General features: G+C 39.7%; 6 protein-coding genes and 1 long non-coding RNA gene across 19 annotated transcripts in view; 4 read left to right on the top strand and 3 right to left on the bottom strand.

Annotated features, from left to right (window-relative positions):
- Nucleotides 1–61: 61 nt before the first annotated feature.
- On the top strand, nucleotides 62–993 carry LOC116919088 (retinol dehydrogenase 12). Its single transcript, XM_045171383.1, has 5 exons — nucleotides 62–198; nucleotides 267–432; nucleotides 497–547; nucleotides 632–715; nucleotides 794–993. The coding sequence occupies exons 1-5, from the start codon at nucleotides 86–88 to the stop codon at nucleotides 956–958; spliced, it is 579 nt and encodes a 192-aa protein (XP_045027318.1). The 5' UTR covers nucleotides 62–85; the 3' UTR covers nucleotides 959–993.
- Nucleotides 857–6,014, bottom strand: LOC116919096 (probable N-acetyltransferase san). Of its 4 annotated transcripts, none has more exons than XM_045171380.1 (4): nucleotides 1,516–1,771; nucleotides 1,267–1,453; nucleotides 1,021–1,207; nucleotides 857–930 (listed from the first exon to the last, which is right to left on the bottom strand). In XM_045171380.1, exons 1-3 carry the CDS (start codon nucleotides 1,754–1,756, stop codon nucleotides 1,042–1,044), a joined length of 594 nt encoding a protein of 197 aa, XP_045027315.1. In that variant the 5' UTR covers nucleotides 1,757–1,771; the 3' UTR covers nucleotides 857–930; nucleotides 1,021–1,041. The 4 variants fall into 4 exon arrangements, with proteins under 4 accessions (XP_045027315.1, XP_045027316.1, XP_032780869.1 ...); XM_045171381.1 differs by lacking the exon at nucleotides 857–930 and adding an exon at nucleotides 5,920–6,014 and having other exon boundaries at nucleotides 986–1,207; nucleotides 1,516–1,652; XM_032924978.2 differs by lacking the exon at nucleotides 857–930 and adding an exon at nucleotides 1,819–1,963 and having other exon boundaries at nucleotides 986–1,207; nucleotides 1,516–1,652.
- LOC116919095 (meiotic nuclear division protein 1 homolog) lies at nucleotides 2,190–3,275 on the top strand. The gene is made up of 3 exons (XM_032924976.2): nucleotides 2,190–2,642; nucleotides 2,702–2,848; nucleotides 2,913–3,275. Exons 1-3 carry the CDS (start codon nucleotides 2,307–2,309, stop codon nucleotides 3,045–3,047), a joined length of 618 nt encoding a protein of 205 aa, XP_032780867.2. The 5' UTR covers nucleotides 2,190–2,306; the 3' UTR covers nucleotides 3,048–3,275.
- On the top strand, nucleotides 3,395–8,222 carry LOC116919084 (prostaglandin E2 receptor EP3 subtype). 3 transcript variants are annotated; one of them, XM_032924963.2, is made up of 11 exons: nucleotides 3,395–3,680; nucleotides 4,610–4,721; nucleotides 5,131–5,294; nucleotides 5,902–5,961; nucleotides 6,034–6,119; nucleotides 6,188–6,399; nucleotides 6,825–6,985; nucleotides 7,064–7,192; nucleotides 7,268–7,408; nucleotides 7,467–7,905; nucleotides 7,968–8,222. In XM_032924963.2, the coding sequence occupies exons 2-11, from the start codon at nucleotides 4,613–4,615 to the stop codon at nucleotides 8,102–8,104; spliced, it is 1,638 nt and encodes a 545-aa protein (XP_032780854.2). In that variant the 5' UTR covers nucleotides 3,395–3,680; nucleotides 4,610–4,612; the 3' UTR covers nucleotides 8,105–8,222. The 3 variants fall into 3 exon arrangements, with proteins under 3 accessions (XP_032780854.2, XP_032780853.2, XP_045027311.1); XM_032924962.2 differs by having other exon boundaries at nucleotides 4,050–4,721; XM_045171376.1 differs by having other exon boundaries at nucleotides 3,395–4,721.
- Nucleotides 8,223–8,744: 522 nt separating this feature from the next.
- On the bottom strand, nucleotides 8,745–10,100 carry LOC123470733. The gene is made up of 6 exons (XR_006644465.1): nucleotides 9,993–10,100; nucleotides 9,796–9,852; nucleotides 9,526–9,628; nucleotides 9,308–9,364; nucleotides 9,145–9,226; nucleotides 8,745–8,892 (listed from the first exon to the last, which is right to left on the bottom strand). It is a non-coding gene; the product is annotated as an uncharacterized LOC123470733 (long non-coding RNA).
- Nucleotides 10,101–10,735: 635 nt separating this feature from the next.
- The window catches only part of LOC116919082 (excitatory amino acid transporter 1), a 28,845-nt gene continuing 18,668 nt past the window's right edge, over nucleotides 10,736–20,912 (bottom strand). For 5 of the 6 annotated variants that reach the window (XM_045170437.1, XM_045170439.1, XM_045170440.1 and 2 more), the window contains 8 exons: nucleotides 17,327–17,610; nucleotides 16,716–16,986; nucleotides 16,439–16,481; nucleotides 14,094–14,196; nucleotides 13,814–13,997; nucleotides 13,484–13,717; nucleotides 13,074–13,403; nucleotides 10,736–13,006 (listed from right to left, as the gene is read on the bottom strand). In XM_045170437.1, the coding sequence (XP_045026372.1) occupies nucleotides 12,748–13,006; nucleotides 13,074–13,403; nucleotides 13,484–13,717; nucleotides 13,814–13,997; nucleotides 14,094–14,196; nucleotides 16,439–16,481; nucleotides 16,716–16,986; nucleotides 17,327–17,610 (1,708 nt within the window). In that variant the 3' untranslated portion in view covers nucleotides 10,736–12,747. Of the gene's footprint in view, nucleotides 13,007–13,073; nucleotides 13,404–13,483; nucleotides 13,718–13,813; nucleotides 13,998–14,093; nucleotides 14,197–16,438; nucleotides 16,482–16,715; nucleotides 16,987–17,326; nucleotides 17,611–18,804; nucleotides 19,401–20,912 lie in introns of those variants that run through there. The other variant, XM_032924959.2, reaches the window with a different exon arrangement.
- LOC116919097 lies at nucleotides 14,969–16,383 on the top strand. Of its 3 annotated transcripts, none has more exons than XM_032924979.2 (4): nucleotides 14,969–15,162; nucleotides 15,252–15,623; nucleotides 15,720–15,896; nucleotides 16,086–16,383. In XM_032924979.2, the coding sequence occupies exons 2-4, from the start codon at nucleotides 15,566–15,568 to the stop codon at nucleotides 16,298–16,300; spliced, it is 450 nt and encodes a 149-aa protein (XP_032780870.1). In that variant the 5' UTR covers nucleotides 14,969–15,162; nucleotides 15,252–15,565; the 3' UTR covers nucleotides 16,301–16,383. The 3 variants fall into 3 exon arrangements, with proteins under 3 accessions (XP_032780870.1, XP_045026382.1, XP_045026381.1); XM_045170447.1 differs by having other exon boundaries at nucleotides 14,969–15,166; XM_045170446.1 differs by having other exon boundaries at nucleotides 14,969–15,623.

Raw genomic sequence — 20,912 nt, 5'->3', positions numbered from 1 at the left:
TAGGAAATGTGCAAATATTCTTCTTGAAAGATATCCTCAAATTAATATACTCATTAATAATGCTGGAGTGTCTATCCCACCAAAAATGGGGATAAAAACTGTTGAAGGCTATGAAATTAATTTTGGAGTGAACCATCTTGGTCACTTCCTATTAACAAATCTATTGGTGGACAGGTTAATAGCTTCAGCTCCAAGCAGGTAATCCTGTAAATAAAGATAATTTTGTTATCAACCTAAAATTCCCTAAACTTATACTATTGTCATAGGATTGTAATTGTATCATCAAAACTACATGAACAAGGATCAATGGATTGGGAAGGTTTTGAGGGTACTAAAGAGTTTGAAGGAGGAAAACGGGGTCCTAATGCCGCCTATTGCAGCTCAAAATTAGCCAACGTGTATTTCGGAATAAAGCTCGCTGAGAAACTCGAAGTATGTCTCCTTGCTAAAATTCTACGGAAAATCTAGTTTACCCTTTAGTTCGTTTAAATCTCAGAGTCGAGGAGTAAGTGTATACACAGTGTGCCCAGGCTGGAATTATACTAAGGTAAGTTTAAATTCATCCCATAAAATGAAATTTTCAGATTACACATAAGTGGTAAACTTGGAATTTTCCCATTCCACGTTACAGCTTTTTCGTTATTCCTCTGTTCTATTTTATTCGTGGATTGCCATTATACCGATTGCATTTTGGTTCATGAAACCTGCGAGGATTGTAAGTACCAATACCAACAATAAATAAATTACTAGGTAACATGAACCATTGTTTTCCAATATGACATTGTTACTTTAGGGAGTTCAAACTCTGATTCACTGCGCAGTGTCCGAAGATACGGAGAATGAAACGGGACTTTTCTATCGTGACTGTAAGGTTTATCAAAGTCAAGCTAACTTAAATACCAAGACGATTAATGAACTATGGGAGTTAAGCTGTAAATTATGTAAAATCGAATGGTAGTAAGGCTCAGTTCAATACACTTATTAGTAATGTGACATAATCATTTCTGTATTATCAATTACCTCCACTTGACCTCATCAGATTCATTTTTCTGATTCACTCAGATTATTTTGCGGCCTTAAAAGTTTCATGAGGACATGCGCGTCAGCTGGCTCGATTCTTTTATAGTACTGTTCTTTTGTTTCTACAATTTCAAAGCCAAATTTCTTATAGAAATCGATCGCGCTTTGGTTGTTCACTTGCACATGGCTGGAAAAAATAAATAACATTTTAACAGATGATTATTTTTGAAATGTAAACATAATTACAGGAAAATGCTATGGAAATCTCCATCCTTTTCCACATAATTTAAAACATGTTCCAACATTTTTGCACCAATTCCCCTCTTCCTGTATGGGGCTAGGCACCCTAGCGTCATAATGTATAATCTCCTTGAGCCATCTAGAACATCAATCCTACAGCATACAGCTCCCACCACAATGTCGTTATAGTATGCTAGTCAATTGATTTGGTAAGGATGGAACAAAATTTAAAGCCAGCAATCACACATTTTTTACCTAATTTAGCTAGTTCTCCAGCTTCTAGGATGTCTTTGTAGAACTTATCATTGTAGGAAACAGGAAATACAACTTGGTTCAAACGTTTCAGTTGTTGCAGGTTGTGGGGCGTTACATCTCCCAATTCTATCGTAGCCCTGTAACAAGATAATCCTAATGTAATCGTCATCCGAAGGTGTTTGAAAACAAGATTTCTTAGAATAGTCGCGTGACTTATGAACGAACTTATCACTAACACCATTTGATTAAGCTATTCCATGTGTAATTTTTGTGAATGCCTGAAAAAGTATCCGGTTTATTTACCTGGTCATTTTTTTTTTTTTCAATTAAATGCTTCGTAGGCTCACGTTTTGCCTGAAGTTCGGTGACTTCTGAAAACTACAGCAGACAGAAATTAAACCAAAATTTGCGGCGGCCTACATTGACAGATCTATTTTTAAGGCTTCAGGCTGAGTCTCGTTTTTGTTTCAGAGGGGATTGTTTTTTAGCATTTGCAGGTATTTGAGATAAAATTATTACATTAGCTAAAAGGATTCTATAAATTCATTAACCAATAATGTTGAATACTATGAAAAGAAACTAAGAGACAAAGAGAGGTGCAGAGGCCAAAAAAAGCAGCCACTTCCTAGAACGATATTCTAATATGGCAACCAAGACATTTTAAAATACACATTCACGTTGTAAGCTGGAAGTAGAAAAAAACATTGTTCTAACGTTTTCATTTTCTTCACAGCAACAATTCGAATAATAATATAAAACTTACCCAAAAGGTTGACAAACAAAAATTTAACATGACCTCTAAAAAACGTGGATTAAGTCTAGAAGACAAACGTAAGGGTATGATGGAGATTTTTTACGAAAAAAAAGACTTCTTTCAGCTGAAAGAATTAGAAAAAATTGCTCCAAAGGAAAAAGGAATTGTTCAAGGAACAGTGAAGGATGTGCTTCAAAGTTTGGTGGATGATGGAATGGTTGATACAGATAAAATTGGGACATCAGTTTATTTTTGGGCTTTTCCAAGTAAAGCAACAAACACAAAAAAACAAAAGCTAATGCAATTAGAAAACTCAAGTCAAGAAGCAAAGGAATTGAGAGCTGATGTGGAAGCAAAATTAGCTAAAAAAAAGGTATAATGATTTGTTTGTATTCATTGAGCAGCGCTGACACCCTGTTATTTGCAATGTAGACTGGACAGCAGGATGAGGAAAAGAGAGAAAAATTGCAAGTTGAGTTAAAGAAAGCACAAGAAAAAAACACTGCATTAAAATCAAGCCTTAAGGAATTTCACGAGCTTGATCCTGATGAACTTGAAAAGTTAAAATCAGAATCACAGGTTACCCATCCATCCTATTTTAGTCAACTGCTTCATTCATTTTCATAGAACTTTGCATTTGTAGGTTTCACTGGAGGCTGCAAACCGCTGGACAGATAATATTTTTGCTGTCAAATCCTGGTGCAAGTCAAAATTTTTTATAGAAGAAAATCAATTAAATAAAGCATTTGGAATTCCTGATGAATTAGATTATTTGTGAGAAAGAATGTTTGCTTATTTTTGTACATCATCTAATTAGTCAGCACAGTTTTTAAAGTCAAACGTTGTCTCATTGTACTGCAGTGTTCATTTCCTACTCTCTTTCCGCATCTATTTCGACTTTGGAAACTGGAAACTTTTCTAAACCCTCCGCTTTTCCTTTTCGATGGTTTTTTCTATTTGTTTTGATTCGAAGAAGCCTAAATATAGAATCCTCGTTTTTTTGTTACGAAGTTTTGTTTGGTTATTGATCCTTTATCTAAAACTATAGCAATAACACCTCTTCAGTTTGTGTATTCAGAGCACAGTCAGTAGAACGGTCCATTGAAAGTAAGAACGATAGATTTGGGATTAAACCATTTGGATTTTTAAGTTTACTATATCTGGTTGTTTACTTGCAACGAATGTTTGTTTTGAAACCGATGTACGTTTGGGACAAGCGTAGTATCAAGCGTCTCAATAAGTAAAAAAAAGTCGAGAACTTGTCTGCGCATCCGCTACGTTTAATACCTTTGCTTCCGAGTGGATAAAACCACTACTTTTGCGCGCTGACGATTCAGTGTTCAGCTTTACACTCAATTGGCAACAAGTGAAACATTTTGCTATTAAAATTCTCTCATCTTTCAATTTAAAGGTAAAACATCTTGAATTAAAAGGGAAAAAAGTGCAAAAACAAACAATTTGGCAGCAGACATAATTTCGACTTTGAAGTTCCAAATGGAGTTGCATTTCTTAATATTTTAGATGTTCATTAAAGTAGATTTAATAGTGGTAAAAAGATGAACGGTGACGTTACATGCGGTGCATAGTAAGTCACATAATCATTTGAATTTTAAGCTCCATTTCCATTCTGAAATTGTTGTTTAGTTAATCGGTTGAGTTCTTTAGAAAACGGAGCATTATACAAATATATATTGTGTGTTTTGTTTTGCGTTACACTGTCGTTAAACGGCAAGAAAAGGCCGTAAACAACTACACCAAAATAATATTTTCAATAACGAAGGAAAATACAATAACTGCGAACGTGTCATTACCGACGCTTGAAAAGCATTAGAGAGGTTTGCCCTTCCTTTCCTTCATCGAAAGGCAGGAAAGTCGTTGAACCACATCCTGTCACATTAGTCAACCGCTAATAATGAGAGTGCTGTCATTACAACAGGCATCAGTCTACCTGGCATAGTCCAATAAGGGTTTGTCAGTTAAGTGTTTTGCACACCATTTTTAAGAGTAATCTAATTGATTGGGAAAAATCAACCGACACGCTCCTGGCAATCCATCGGTGAAAGGTCTCAAATAAAGCGATTCTACTTATTTGCTCCTATCAACACTAAAACTTGTATCCGATCTCCCTCTCCCTCCTGTTGTGCATGACGGAGTTTTCCTCGTTTCTTTGCATCCATGTAAGTGCTGTTTCATGTTTGTCTCTGCAACAAAAACGAAAAGAGTAAGACTTTCATTTTCAAAAATAACACCAATTGCACTTTTTAAAAATCTTTTACGGAAGCCAACTCCACAAATGAAATAGTTTCAAAGTGAAAATAAACTTTACTGGTCTTAATCTAGAAAATGGATACGAAACTAGAGGTGGGGTGCGAATTCAACAATTGTACATCAGTTTCTTCACCGGGAGCCAACATCGCGTCTCCAATAACCTCGTCGCTGTTTGGTATTCTAGGTGAGTTTCAGCTTGATTACAATATAGGCACTTCAAACCCTTTTCATATCGACGGTGTCGCACAAGCAGACTTCTGAGTGTCTCCATCGATCCGTAACCCTAGACTTAGTATGTTTGCAGAGTTTCTTGATGCAAAGCCAAATAGAACGATCCTATGGCCAACGTCGTAATCCAAGCGATCCCGTTATTTCTACAGTGTCACGTCTCTTCGAAAGATAGCTTTTTCTTTGGTCATGGAGACGTGAAAGAATTTGCGCTTTGCTTGTTCGAATCCATTCTTCTGTAAATAATGATTTACTGGCAACATTGTTAAAACAGCGAAGATGAGAAGGCTCTCGAGAGAAGTATTGGGAGTCGCCTGATAATTCATCACGCTTTAATTGGGCGTTTTTTTTCTTTTATGTACTAGGTAATGCAATAGCCCTAGTTACCGTACACCGAATGAAGCTGGAAAGACACAGAACGGTATTTTTCGTGTTCATCGCGGGATTGGCTTTCGCCGATCTTGTCGGCATAGTTCTCACCACTTTTCCCGTCTTGCTCGTCTACAGCCATGGATACTACTTCGGCGGAGTGAGACAACCAAACCTTTATTTCCTTTTAATATACGTGGTAAAAATTGACATCGCCCTAGGTTGAGTTAGCCTAGTACCAACTGAGGCGGTCGCATGAATTCGAGATGGCAAAAGCCTTTTGCACTTAAAAAAAAAAGGAAAAATATTGACTCAATTTATATTCCAAGGGATTCATTCCGATGGAAATCTATCCTCTTGTCGTCTAGCTTGCAGGAAGGTTTAGGGGGGGAAAGGCCCGAATTTTCACGTTCCATTATCGAAAGACCTGGACGTTGTTTTGTAAGCCTCCATAATCGAAAAAAATAAAAACTAAGCTGTGGAGACACCCAAAGTATAAACATTGTGGGCGTCGAATAGGGTCACGTAACGTTTTTTCATCATTCGTGATGAAAAATAGTGACGTGGACATTGACGTATAAAGTGCATAACATAACAGTTTTTAAAAGAAAAAAATAGGGATCTATAGAAATAGCCAACGCCGACTTTTAAGCCATGGTTAAAAAGTTAGCGATGGGATGAGCGATTGCACTATTAAAATCATCGATCATTCATTGACTCAAACTTTGGCTTGAAAACACGCACTTTCAATATGTGGATTTCTACAGCCGATGATGTGCAACTACCATGCATTCACGATGGTGACATTTGGACTCTTAACTCCAATGGTGCAGTTTTGCAATAAAAATTTCGGACGAGTACGCATACTAATTCTTGTCTCATCTATTTAAAAAAAAAAGATTGCTTGCGCTATGGCCATGGAACGATATTTCGGAATACGACACGGATATTTCTACATGCTCCATTTTAGTCCGCAACGAGCTAGGTTTGAAATTGTTATCATTGACGTAAATTTTGCTGCAATCTCAACTTTGCGAGTCGATTATTAAACAGAATGGCTTTACTGAGTTTATGGCTGGTGGCCATCATCTTTTCGTCTCTTCCCATGTTTGGATTCGGACAGTACGCTATTCAATATCCGGGAACTTGGTGCTTCCTCAACCTGCATCCGGAGACGACAATCGATGCAACCTATTCGATTACATTCGCTGTCCTCAACTTACTTCTTATTGGCATTATGATTATATGCAACATTGGGGTGCAGTGTGAGTAATTAATTCAAAATGCTACTTTCATCCATCACACGCAGCTATTCACACAAAGAATAATTTTTCATCCCAACACCCCGCTGTTCGTGGCACAAATTTGTCCTTATTTTTCGGGAACGCTTTCGTCTCCATGGCGTGTGTCGCTTAGACTTAACATTAATGCCATTGATTTCTACAAACTGGGCGTAATTTAGATCCACTCCCTTTTAATGAAATAAAAACCCTTCGTATCGACAGACAGTACAAGCCTTTAGCAAAATCGATTCCCCATTCCCACAAGCCGGCGAACCAATAATGTGTACCGTTTGAAAGATAACCCACGATAAATGCCAGTCTTCCGAGAAGCGCAACAAAAATAGACCCTATAAATAATAGAACGCAACGAAAAGAGATGAATGTCAACAATTGTTTGCCCTGGGCAGGCACTTTGGTCGCATTGCGTTGCCAACGGAGCTCAGCGGACCGGGCGGATCGTTTCCGGCGGACCCACCACAGCCCCCAGCAGGAGGAATTGGAAGTGCAGATGATGTTTGTCCTCCTAGCCATCACTTTCGTTTTTACTTTATGCTGGACGCCGTTACAAGTAATGAATCTGACCTAACGCATCTTTTCGAAGATTTTTGATCATTTCGCGGATACTAAAATTAACGCAATAATGAAGTTTCAGATATTAAAAAATCAATTCTATGAACACAAAACAGCTCTTGATCACGCCGGTGATTTACTGGCTATTCGTTTGGCTTCCATTAACCAGATAATAGACCCTTGGGTGTACATTCTCTGCAAGAAGGTGATAACCGTTACATTTTGTGTGATTTACTGTACAATATTCCTTTACCCGTCATGCGCCATTTGTCCGCTATAGTTATGTTTTCGTAGGGGCTGCACGTGCTGGAGGTACGTTGTTCAGAAGACTAACTGGGGTTCAATCAAACGCAGCCTGAGTCAAAAAGAGTTTATTGGCACTTCATCGCTACGTTCGGCCTTGGTTCACTTGCGAGCTCAAGTTAGTATTCGCTTCATTCAACACAAAATTGACACCATTCTAATAAAATAAATTATAGCAACAGCCGACAAGGTCAGCATCAGCAAGTCGCCCGTGTTCTCGATGCCGACAAAAAAGAGTAGATGTCGATTTGGAGGTAGACGCAGCGGAAACCATTACCCTCGACGAAGCTAATCATTTTTCGTCAAGTTTGAGCAATGCGGCAATTTGTTACGACTCGACCAGTAAAAGCACTTCATTGCCTATCAACGCTAGCCCCGCTCCTACCGCAATCCTAATAGGTGGAGGTTCGGATGGAGGCACAGAAAGCTCCGCTAGTCACGAAATTCCTATTCCAATTTTCACATCTTCCCAATACTCGATCCAACGACGAAGGACTCGCTCTACACCGCGTTCCAGCAGAAAAGAAGAGCGCCGAAATCCGATTGTGAATCACACGGATACTACTGCAGAAAATAAAAACAGGTCGGCGGCGAGGGTGTTTTCCATTGACTGTGGTAAGTTCCACGGGAAACCAAAACTAAATTCTAAAACTAAAATAAATCGAAAATTCTGGTAGAAGAGAAAATCCCGGCTATCGGTCGACGCCGTCACTCTTGGTGCTGTTCAAATGGACCATTTTCTACGGTGGGTAAAAGGTACGTAACTCAAAGTACGCAAACCATCGACGAAACACAAACAAATACTCCACTATAGACGTAAAAACTGATTAAATGATACATGAAATAGTCTTGAACGATTTGCCACGATAGACGTCGAATTTCAATGTACCAACAAATTAATGTTCTCCAATACATTGTCGTTATTTGGCGTAGCCGAAAGAATGTTCTAATCTTGATCACCTGTTGTCCACCCCTCTTTGAGTAAACTATCACAAAAACAGCAGTCAAGTGCGTTAGAAAAGCATCAACTGAACTGAAATTCCAAGAATGGCATATGGCACAAGCCTCTTGATTTGAAAACGTTTTCGAATGGGAAATAAACAGTGAATTTCATCAAATTTCGGCCAGCTGATGAATGTTGAATTAGATTTGCCCCCCACGTCTACATTAGCAAATGCATTCAAATTGGCACAATTGAATCCAATTGCGACTCTACGGCCATTTATATTTTCCCATTCGGTTTCGAAATAGAATTTACTTAAGGAAATTGCGTTTCTCAGTCTTGTCATCTTATCCACCAGTTCAACAACTCCACAACCCCAATAGGCTAACGAGGAAAACCCCCACATCTAGCTGAAATGTAATTAGAAAATAGAACTTACTCGTATGTTTAGCGATTGAAATTTACTCCAGCTCGAAACAGCGAACAATTAGATGTTATGACGAGGTAACTATTTAAGGATAGACAATGTATTTCAGAACCAAGATATAGACAACATCCATAAATGACCAGTTCATTCAGAAGCTATACCTCAACAATTAAATGACGTTGTCCCAACACAACGAGACGGTAGGGCTGACCATATTCGCCAAGGCCTAGTGCTGTAAAAGAAAAGTGCCGTCAGTTCACATATCACACAATGTAAGGAACAACAATTTTGAAAACATGTTTCCATATCTTGAAACACCAATCTTGGAAGGACTTGATAGCCACAATAAGAAAAGTGTGACACAGCCAAAATAACGGAATTTAATGTCGGTTCTCTTTGACGCCTGCACAGCCATCTTAACAGCATAACAGGTAACATAAAGAACCTTTCAGAATAACACTAAGAAGCATATTGTAATATTAACCTCAGGTACAGAAATAGCCTCTCGAACCACGAACCCAATCCTCTTCACCAGTAACGAAAAAGCTCACAGCCATCAAACAGACCTACACAAGAAAACAAAATGAACCACAATGCTTCAACTCAATCCAGGAACACATGATATAGGTATGCAAAACCAAACTTACCAGTTCTCCACCTGTCTGGCACTCATTATGCCATCAGTTCCAACATGGGCAAATATACTGTAAGAAGATTGTCTATTAGTTTGGTACACTAGTAAAATAGGGACTCCACACTACAGAGTCCATCAGATATTAACAATAATCACTGGAAATCATATCCCAATGCTCTGAAGTTAAATTTCATCACAAATTTTTCCAACAACAAAATGCATGGTACTTACCATTAAAAGCCACGAACATGTTTGAAGTCCATCAAGAAAGTTTGAACACAACTTTCACTGTGCAAGATATTCCACAAGTACTTCCCCGTAATTGCTTCATCATCTGTAAAATGATGAATTCCTTTAGCTAATATTCATTACCAAACACAATAAAATCACACAAAAAAGCTCAGAGCTTACTGAATAATAAAATCATTTGTTCATAAACACGGACCAATAAGCAACTCATCATGGAACAAAACAGGTAAAAGAAAAGAGCATTATTCTTACATTTTTGTCAAAGTCTCACCACGTGGTATTCGCGTATGCTTCGATTGAAGATTCGCCCTGAAAGACGAGACAAATAGGATATTAAGACAAAATTCCATGTAGTTCTAGTTCTAGCAACCTTTTGTTTAACGATTTGCAAATAACAGTTTAGAGACAGTTTACTTAGAAATCCATTAATGATATTTCATCAATCTTACCTGACAAGTACTTAGAACCTTGTTCTCGACGAAGCCATCTCTGAATGCTGGAGAAATGGCGTGGAAACACTTCCAATAGTCAACTCGTCTTCTGCTAAAACGGCTTCCTTCCCAGCCTGAAAAACAGACATTGCCTAGTTGTGAACTCTTAATTTTCACATAAAGTAATTTTTTTGATTCGGTTAATCTGCCACACGCAAACTTTGGGTATAGCAATTTTTCAAAATCTGAAATAGAATGAAGGTAAAAAGTTTTACAAAATGTAAAATAATGATTAATGAAATATCAAATATGTAGTTTAGTGTAAGGACAGAACATGGCAACGCAGCTATTATCTAGTCAAGAAGCAAAGAAGAAGAAACCTTTGAAAATCCTATAATATAAATCCCAAAATACTAACTTTAAAATTGGTCAACGATTCGGCCATTACCACCTCATATCTGTATCCATCTCTCAAGAACGTTATTTTACTCGGAATTTGTTTTAGATTATTAGGTAGAAGGCAATGTCTTCTACCAACGAAAATGGCTACCACGTCCTTCCTGAAATCCCATCAACCTGTAACCATACCCGAATGACGAGCGTTCTCTCCGAGAGTAGTTAAAACCCGCAGTTTCGAAGATGTTGCGTCAAGAGCGTACCAAGATGTCACGTGACTATATATCACCCAACATTTTAAACTTTTGTTTCAAGATACACATGGCATCATTTTTTGAACATATGGATAATAACGAAACACGATGAACGGGAAACAGTGTATGTATGCAAGAAATGGCACACTACAACAGGCTATATTATCAAATTGAATAAGACAACAACTACAGGTGTCAGAATTATGTAGCAGGGTTGACGAACTCAAAATTATCAATAAACAGGGTAACCAGACAGAATGGTGGTAGAAAGTGGGAATGAATGAACGAATGAGTATGATACGGCAAGTAATTTCTGTCTAAAAACATCCAAACGGGCCGCGGTCAACATATTATTTTAAGAAAGATTTGATAGATATTAAAAACTGAAAATGCACCGTTTTGTAAATATAGCAACGGTTATCCGTAATTGAATTCAAAGCATAGTAGTACATGTTTTGCCTTCTTTTTGTCTGAAGATATTGGACTGTATGACACAACGATGCTGGCCATCAGCGAAGTATTTGGAAAATCCGAAAGGGATTTCAGGGTGGTGAACAAATTCCATCCAATCAACACGTACAGAAACAAACGTCAGTAGTAACAACCCAACCAATTGGGATATTTGAGTATACAAAAATCCAAACATTTTTGGAGGAAAAAAGACAATGTTCGAGTTTCTTTCTATTGGCGTTCCTTTCTTGAAGGGAAAGTTTAGGGTGAAAGTAGGTAAGATGGAACCTAGCGATGATATGCTTGTTTCTTTCTTCTCGGTGTGCATAAAATCATGTGATTCGTGATCTTTTCATGTTCTTGGTACTTTAAACAAAATAAAGAACAAAACTGTTGTAGTCGCGGATTGCCTACAGCGGCGGATAACAATCGCAAAAATTTTTTAAAAAAGAATTCGGAGAGAACTCCTCTTCATTATACCCTACTACGCATGTGTACATTCACTTTCGTGTAGCGGGTGCGTATATGTATGTATATCAAAAGGACTGGGGAACTCATTGGAAAAAAAAGCCCCAAGTATTTATGTTTTTGTTTTTTTAAACAGAAAAGCTAATTTAGATAAAGTTTTTTTTCCCCATTTCTTTTTGATACGAAGCAGACACCGAAAAAAAAAATTTTTTTTTTTAGCTTTTATCCTTGTACATTCATGTTATTATGTGCACATGCATAAAACAACTGGTAAAAATTTTCTTCGAAAAACTTTCGATTGTTTGATAATTAAAAATTAAAAAAAAAATTTTATCATAAATGTTATTCCCTTTGCCTAAACTTATTCCCGGTAGGATGTGTATACACGGTATGTATAAGAAAGCAGGCGTTGACCGAATTTGTGGACATAATAAGCTTTCTCGATAACAAAAGAAATTCCAATTAAATTTACGTTTTTTTTCTTTTCCTTTTGTTTCGATCCTCGTTCGAGACTAATTCTTTTCACTTTCTGCTTTGATCAACAAATGGGAAAAAATTGCAGTTACATTTAGTTTCTTAAAATTTTTAATCAATAATGAACACCTGTCTACGATGTTATTCAACGTAATGATTGAATAAAATATATCGGGATAAAAACAAATCAGATAAATGTAGGAAGAAAAAAATGTTCGCAGTTTTCGGAGTCGTTTAGAAACGTAGGCAACAAATGGGCAATGTTTGGGAGGGGACAGTACGTTTTTTGTGGGTTCACATTTAAGAGAAGAAGGGTTTTCAAATGCGTACCATCGCATAAAAAACGTACACGTTTCTTTGTTATTATTAATAGATACCGGTACAACATCGATCTTAAACTCTACGTATCAAAAAGTTCGAACCCAAAAGCATTCATTTAGGAAAACAGAATGAAAACCACCAGAGTGTTTCATTTTATGAATTTTCTATAGAAATGTCTTAAAAACAGAGAAAAAAGAATTAAAAACAAAACAAAACAAAAAATGAAGTCGAACCACGGAAAATCCGAACAAAAAAGCAAAAGTGTCGTTTTTTTTTTTCTTGTCGGGATGCCACTAAAAATATTTAGCTATTGTGAACCACATGACCAATAGCGCTTTGTCGTCTGTTAAGGGCCGTGTCGCCAGCGCGCGGGGTGTTTAGATCAAAGTCTCCGAAGCGGTGGCCGAGACTCACATGGACGTCGACTGCCATTCGACTTCCACTGCGGCCGATGTCACGTTGGGGTTATTCCTGGAGCTCGGTCCTCCGTTGCTCGACTCTCCCTTCTCTAGATCTGCACCACCGATGGGGCCGTCCAATTCGATATCAACCTCTTTGGCACCAGTTGGCTGAGCGGGCATCTCGTCCAGCTCTTGACGGCTCAAATGGTGCACAATGCCTGCGCCTAAAGAATCTCCTAGCACATTGGTGAACGTCCGGAAGCGATCCCTAAAGCGGATAACCAAAAATTATTGATTTATTATTATTATTTATTTATTTCTTTTAAGAGACTTACAAAAACCAATCGACGGCTATGATGAGAGAAACGTCTTCAGCTGGTAGGCCAAGAGTATCGAGAACCATAACCATGGTAACGATTCCGGCTTGCGGAATGCCGGCGGCACCAATACTAGCAGCCGTGGCGGTGATGCTGACGGCTACGACGTTGCCCATGGTCAGATGAATCCCTCGCACTTGCGAGATGAAGATAGCGGCCACAGCTTCGTACAAGGCCGTTCCGTCCATGTTGATGGTGGCTCCAATCGGCATGACGAAACGGGTCACACGGGGATCCACTAGGTTTTTCTCTTCCAAGCACTTGAGCGCCACGGGTAGAGTTGCCGAGCTGATGACAGAAAACACATTGCCCTCGGCGTCAGCACATCGATAAAAGTCAAGTTTCTTTTTCAATAACACATTACTGACCTCGACGAAGTGGCGAAAGCGGTGGCAAGGGCTTCGGATAGGTTTCCGACGTAGCGGAACGGCAATTTGCGTGTCACGATGAAGTAAATCAGCTGAAGCACGACGAAACCGTGAATGAAGAGGCCAATCATCACCGTGAAAAAGTACATGCCAAGTTGTCCCAACATGACCTCCCAGCTCTCCATTTCCAACATCTTTGATGCGACCAAGAACATGACACCTACCGGGGACAACCTAAAGAAGAAATCCACATTCCGTATTGCCATTAGAAAAGAAATACGTACGTACATACGTAGAAATCGAATAAATCTCAGTTGTTAAATGTCATACCAAACGACCCAGCCGGTGATCATCATAACGGCTTCGCTCATTGAGACGAAAAAGTTGAGAAGCGGTTTGCCCTTGGCTCCCATTCGTCCGAGAGTGATGCCCAACACGGTGGAAAAGACGACGAGACCGAGGATATTGGTGGCGTCCTCGTAATCCGACGACATTTTCCAATCGTAGAGATTTTCTGTTATTTTCATGCAAAGGGTAAAAAAAAGGCATAAATCATAATCATTTTTTTTTTAGTTGTTGTTGTGCTTCTTTCTCATTTCCTTTTTCATACTTGGCTTTCCGGCAGTCATGTTACCGGCGTCCGTTCCGTTGGAGTTGTTCATATTGGCTAGTGACTCCAAATAGTCGGCTGGCGGTGTCAACACCGTCTTATACTGCAAAACAATTTTATTTCGGTTGTTAAAATAAAAATTCATAAAAAACCGAAAAAACATTAAAAAAAAGACACTCTACACTATTGAAACGATACGTTAAAAAATAAGATTAGAAACACTACAAGTTTATTCGAATCGTCCCTAGCTAGTCATTTGGCCGTGTGTGTATAGTTAGACGGTCGTCAATGTAGTTTGAACGTAAATCAAGCGGAGTTCTAAGATTGGCATTCTTACGGCCTCATAATTCGAGTCGCTGTATGTTTCCCTTCTTTTCACGTTTGTTTTCCTATTTTATTTTTATTTTTTCTAAATAATAATAATTTTAAAAAAATTTTATTTTGTTTTCACAACGTTCGCAAAGAGCCATGTGTGTCGGCGATTGTTAGTGTATATGTTAGATACCTTATAAGGTCAAGAGCTGTACGCAGACGCCAGAGCCAGTCTGCGCGCCATGAAGGTCAGTTGAGGCTAAACATCAAATTTTTTGGTTTTTAAATAAATAAATCTTTCGATATTTTCTTTTTCTCTTCTTGTTATCTCTTTGCGGTACAAATCTTGCTTATTTCATGTTACCAGTGAATAGGATGAAAGTGAAATAAGAACCCTTGTGGCTAGACGGGTCTTATGAGAAAATCAAGCAGTTGCGGCCTTTGTGTTGGCGGGGAGATAACGAGAAGAAACCAACCCACAGACGATGGAAAAGTGGGGAAAAAAAAACTGGGCTCCAACAGAAAAAGAAAAAAAAAATGCCGGTCAAAAGGGAGGGACCGTGAGTCAGTGGTATAAAGTTAGACGATTCAGTTGGTGCCAAACACGACGAGTTTCGGCTGCGGCCGTTCTACGGTCCCTTTCAATTTGTTTAACAATCGGGATCTCAAAATCATTCCCCGGGACAACAATTTACCGTTTCCCAAACGTTGAGCTACTGCTGTCATCTTTGAATTGACTACAAACAATTTTGGCCTCGTCGGTTATATTATTATTATTATTATTTTTTTTAAATAATAAACTGGGTTCTATTATTGTTATTGTGCGCCATATATCATTGGCAACAGTGCGTCTGTAGCGGTGGCCCGTCAATCTCCCTTTTCTCGTTTCCTCTGTTGCTCTACTTCGTTATCGCCACACATCCGTTCGATGTTACAGCCTTTCGTCGCTACCAACATGTTGTGCGGCAGAGTTTTACAAGTCACTCACTGTGGCGTTGAAAGCAGAGTCATGTAACATTGTGGCGAGTCTTCAAAAATTGTAGCTTCATCGCCGTCGTGAACTGTACGCCCAACGGGAAGAAGAATCAAGAAAAGAAGGATCGCTGTCTATTTCCGACATCTGAAAGTGAGGCCAGGCGCCGTGCCGTTTTTTCCACAGGATGGCAATCACGCAGTATTTTTGCACTGCTCTTTTCGTGCTGTCTGCTTGCTTTCCGCGTAAGATCAAAGAGAAGCGCAAACGCCTAGCTGGCAACGTTGTTCAAATTTCTTGTTTCATTTTTGGGGGGTGTTTTTCTACAATTCTACAAACAGGTGGTTGTTTGAGCATTCAATGTTATCAATGCGGCGCACAAGACGGCGACGCCACCCTTTCATGCGACATTTTCGTCAAAGCGCCAATGTGGCGCCAATTTGAAGTTGAATGCCCTACGTCACCGGCCCACCTGTGCGGCAAAACTATTACCCACTATGAAGACGGATCTGAGCCAAGTAATTCCAGCCCATTTGTACTATAAATAATTTGCCCGTACTAGCGTGTGGCTGCGCTGCCAGCAATTTGAATTTCGTCCCGTCACGACGACGCACGAGGCCATATTTACATTTTAAACGTTTTTTCTTTTTCTTTTCTTTTTACGAAACTCCCATTAAAACAAAAAACAAAACAAAAAAACACAATAGGTGAAGTCAGAGGATGCGCTCCAGCTGAGAATGCCTTTCAGGTACCCAACCGGATGGGATGCGGACGCGATGATGGCACGGACCAAACTGTCTTTTGCCTTTGTGGCACTGATTTGTGTAACGGCGCCAATCGTCTGCCGGCTTTACCTTCGATTACATTCTCCTTTGTGTTTGTGCTCAACTTTCTCATTCTACGCACGTTCCTTTCTTCTTGATGGGACAGGAAGATTTTTTTTTTTTTTAAATGTTAGTGCCTTTGTGATATAGCAGTGAATCGTCAATAAATGTGGCGGCCAAAGAGCGGACTGACTTTAAAAAAAATCTAATCGTTTAAAAGATTTTGTGTTACTAACCTGAGCGGTGCAAGCCTGAACCAAATTCGGTGGAAACAGGTTTCTAAAAGGAGAGAAAAACAAAAAGGAATTAAATCAATTCTTTGGTTTGTTTGTTTCTTTTCTCCTCAAAATGTAAATTTTTAAAATTCGTCTGTGTTTTGTTTTTTGTTTTGAATTTTTCAAATTGTGAATCCCAAATTCTTTTCCCCAAGTCTGGGAATTAACGATATTCGTTGTTGTATGCTATTTCCCTTGGCTAATAACGACGCATATCAATTCAAGTTTTGGACGTTACCTGATGAGATCCATGAGCATGTCGGCCGTGGTGACGTGACGGATGGAACCGCCGCGAACGATTCCTTTATCGGATCCTTCTCCTGGATGAATAATCAGGACGAGGATAATACCCAAGATGACAGCGCTGACAGTGGTGGTCATGTAATAGACGATGGCTCGCGTGCCAATCCGTCCCGACACGGAAAGGTCCAGAGAGCCGACGGCCGATATCATTGATGAGATGATCAGTGGCAGAATCAGACACTTAAGCATTCGTAAAAACAAATCACCTGTGCGAAAAGAAATCAAACGTAGCCATCATTATTTTTTTGAAGAATCTCTTGCTGTACATTTTTTTAAATTAAGAGTGTCTGTTCTGTTCCAAGAAATGTGAAGAATGCACAGCGTTTTTTGGGGGGGTGCAACCAGTTGTGCTATCAGCTCAAAAGGGGAAATTTCAAAGACAACATTTCCTCGTCTCTTTGGCTAACTCAAACGCCATCTAGAGACCAGCAGGTTTGGTATGCGACGGACGAGTGGAACCATTCCGAGAATGGGCAATCTATTCGTCGCACGATTGAGTGCTGTCGTTTGCTTCAAAAGAAATCAAATGATGCATCTTTCACTCACCTACAAAACCAACATAAATAATTTCTCGTTGTGTCCATTTCTCCTCGCGCGAAGCCCTGAGTACAAGGGCAAGGACGACGCCCGAAAAGACGCCGGTGATGTTGAGGATGGTCAGGATGTTGCTCCTGAGGCAGCCGACTACTTTGGTCGTGACGCTCATTTCGAGTGCTCGTGAAATCGGTTTGGCAAACAGTGGACGACCTTTGGTTGCCGATCCGGCGCCCGTCTCCGGAGATGAGGATCTCGATCGCTGCTCCTCCCGTCTACCTTTTGACGAGGCTGATCTGCAACACATACAGGTGGAGAAAAATCAAACGTGTTATTTTTCTAAACTAAATGAGTTGCACAATTGGAAAATTCATTTAGAGTTAGGTCGCAATTCCTTCCGCCCTTTATTTCGCACATGTTGCTGTCATGTTCGCATTGATTTCAGTAAGTAACAAGAAAAACCTGTTTGATGGCATTTCTTTTTTTTGTTTGTTGACTTTTTTCACACGAACCGGAAGCTTGATTTCCGAAAACACGCCTCGCAATTCAATCGCAGAATGGCAAAACATACGCAATAACCGGTGTTTTTCGACAATGCCAACGATTGACTCCTCCCCCCTTCGCCTTTTTGTACTGTTTACACTTTCTATTGAAAGCAAAAATTGAAAGAAAAAGAAGCGCGGCGCGCAAAGATGAGCTTGAATTGAAAATGAAAAATGCAACAAAACGCCTATCACGAACCTGTCTCGTTCTTTCTCGTCAAAATCCATTATTCAACGATTTCAGTGAGGAGACGCCGACGGTATTGTACAGCAGATAATATAAAAAGGATTCACATAGACGACAAAGCGCATTCCACGCTCCGCCGGAGCATAAACTTTCGTGACGCAATAACCCTTAGCAATAGCCACCCTGGCTTGACCTACTAGGGATGCACAGTTTCACTTAAATCATCCATTACATGATGGATGAACTGTATTTTTTAAATAGCTACAAATATTGGACGGAAGGCAATTCTACGATAAGGGAAGGAGACAAACATACAATCTAAATGAGTTCCGAATAATAAAGAAGGACTTTGTTATTCTTCAATCAATATTCATCGATTTCCATTGCTGATCGAATTTCCACGCATTCTCTTATTCTGCATGCATATCAATTGATAATGTGTCGAACCGAATGTCAAGCGAATGGGAAAACCGTTTCGTTTAACATTCAAAACGATTGAAATGAAACCAAAGAGGCATTTAATCGTCGTCCCTCTAGTAACATTTCCAACGCAACACCTCGAGGTGCCTTCAATCGTCTTAATCGAATTCTCCCCTGATAAAACAAAAAGAAAGTCCCGTGAAAAACTTCTCAAAATGTGAAAGTGTGTTATCGCTCAGAGGCTTGACCACATTCTTTCTGCCACCGGGAAGAACTGCTGAGAAAATCAAACAGATTCTTGTACAGATAAAAAAACAAACACATAAATAAATGAAGCTTACGCCACAGCTTGGGCTATCGTGCTGTTGCATCTCTGCCAAGTTCGTGCGGCGCATTGGCGTGCAGCTCCGCACGAATCGCGTACGACCGACATGTAGCGTTCAGCCATAGCGGCTGGTCGCGACCGAGTCTCGTCTTCTACCGTCACTTTGGTCGTCGCACCATCATCCGCCGCTGCTCCGGCTGACCACGAAGCTGCACCCGCAATCTGACGCGTTTCATTGCGCTCGCTCGTGACTTTCGTCATATTTTTCTCCCACTTTTTCGAGCGTGTTGTTCAAATGTGTTGTCGCTATTTCAACCGCAGCCAGAAACAACAACAACAGAAAAAGTCCGAAACACACTGGCAACACTTGGGATCGAAAATTGCAACGATAAAAATGTGAACGAAAGGCCGGAGCACCTGTCTCCTTCAATGTGCGTGTGTATAGGGGTTGGATTTAAGAAACGATCTGATTGCGTGTGTGTGTGTAGACACGAGATCGAGCACGATTTGCTGACCGAACTTTGTTAAAGAAGCACGAGCAACTGAACGCCACTGGTTGAGACTGTTGCCGACTTATAACAAACGAGTAGCGGGAAGCATTGAAAGCCGAGCGGGAATAAACGGCGTATATAGACACTATATACGAAACAAGACTCTTCTTGTGTGATGGTATAAGAGGAAGCCTGCTAACAACTGCCGTTGTCGCCTGTTCGTTTGCCCGCCCATCGCCATAGTTTTTTTTCTTTTTCTCTCTCTTTCTTTTCGCTTTCGCTGTCCAGACATTCATTTCCCGCTTTTGATCCCCCCCCCCACTCTCTGCGTGATTATCTCCAACAACTCCTTTGTTGTTATGTATTCTGTAGCGCTCTCAAATAATCCTGGACTCTTGTTTCTTGCTTCAATTTCAATCCGTCTCCAATTCCACCCCACCCTATAGAGTCGCTCCATGTCGTATCTCATGCAAAAGGCCTCGTTTTTTTTTAACTCTGTAATGTTCTTTTTTTTTTTGTTGACATTTTGTAAATGAACAAAACACACACGAAGGGGGGAAAGCTCATTTCACTTTTTAAAAAAAAGCTCATTGGAGTAACGAGATTATATGGGCCCTACTATACAAACGGCCCAGTATTTTCATACGACATTCATTAGAAACAACCACCCCAGTGTGAACTCCTACAAGTTTATTTTTGTTTCCCTCTAGACTTGCACACCCTATTCTTCGTTTCATTTTGATTCCATTTCCGAAAAGCAACTTAAAAACTACACGCAAGACGCAATGAATCGAAATGATGTCTGAACTACACACCGCTCATTGATAACAATAAATGGCTCTCGTTGTTTTAACGACCCGTAGTTAACAAAAGCGAAAACGGAATGATGATTTGATTCAATCAAGATTTCATTTTCTCCGTGGCGATGGAAAGAATAATTATTATCCAGCGATCCATCGCTTATGGGCACGAAATGAAATGACAAAAAGAATTTAGACGCCCTATCGCTTAAAGGCCACGGCCATTCCTTATGTTGGGGCTGTACACATAATAGTCTCTCGTTCGATGGCTTTACACCATTAATGAGGAGGGCTGGGTGGCTAAAAGATAGGAGGGCAGCAACGAGCTCTTAATGGTCGCACAATTCGTCAACTGTGAGCGGAACGACGGAAAGCTCCGTCTCTCTATAAAGACTATAAAAATAGTTTGTGGGGCTGTTGCGGGTGGCGACATAGAGATGTATATCCTGCCTCTGTCGGCTAGAAACAAAAAAAAAGAATGGACGAAAAAAATAAAATAAAGAAAAATTCTTGGGCCAGAAACGAATCAAGGACGCACGAACGGACAAAGTTGAAAAAAAAAGTGTGTAGAGAAAGAGAGGCATGATGATCCAAGCATCCACTTCCCTCTTGTGGGGCACCGACATCATTGACACCAATTGAGCAACAGTTCGTTATAAATGTGGCCTATATAAATATATATACACACCCATGCACTGCACAGCTTTAAAAAAAAAAATGCTCTGTTTCTCCGCCCACTCCTTCAAAAATCGAATTGGCTTCAATGATGTCATAAAAGTAGTAAAAAGAGCATTTTTTTTCCACCCCCGTTTGGATTCTCGTCTTGTGTAGCG

This window comes from Daphnia magna, linkage group LG3 (assembly GCF_020631705.1).
Source record: "Daphnia magna isolate NIES linkage group LG3, ASM2063170v1.1, whole genome shotgun sequence".
Classification (NCBI taxonomy): Eukaryota; Metazoa; Arthropoda; class Branchiopoda; order Diplostraca; family Daphniidae; genus Daphnia; species Daphnia magna.
Note: the sequence above shows the minus strand (reverse complement) of the source record. Positions and strands in the feature narration are given on the sequence as shown.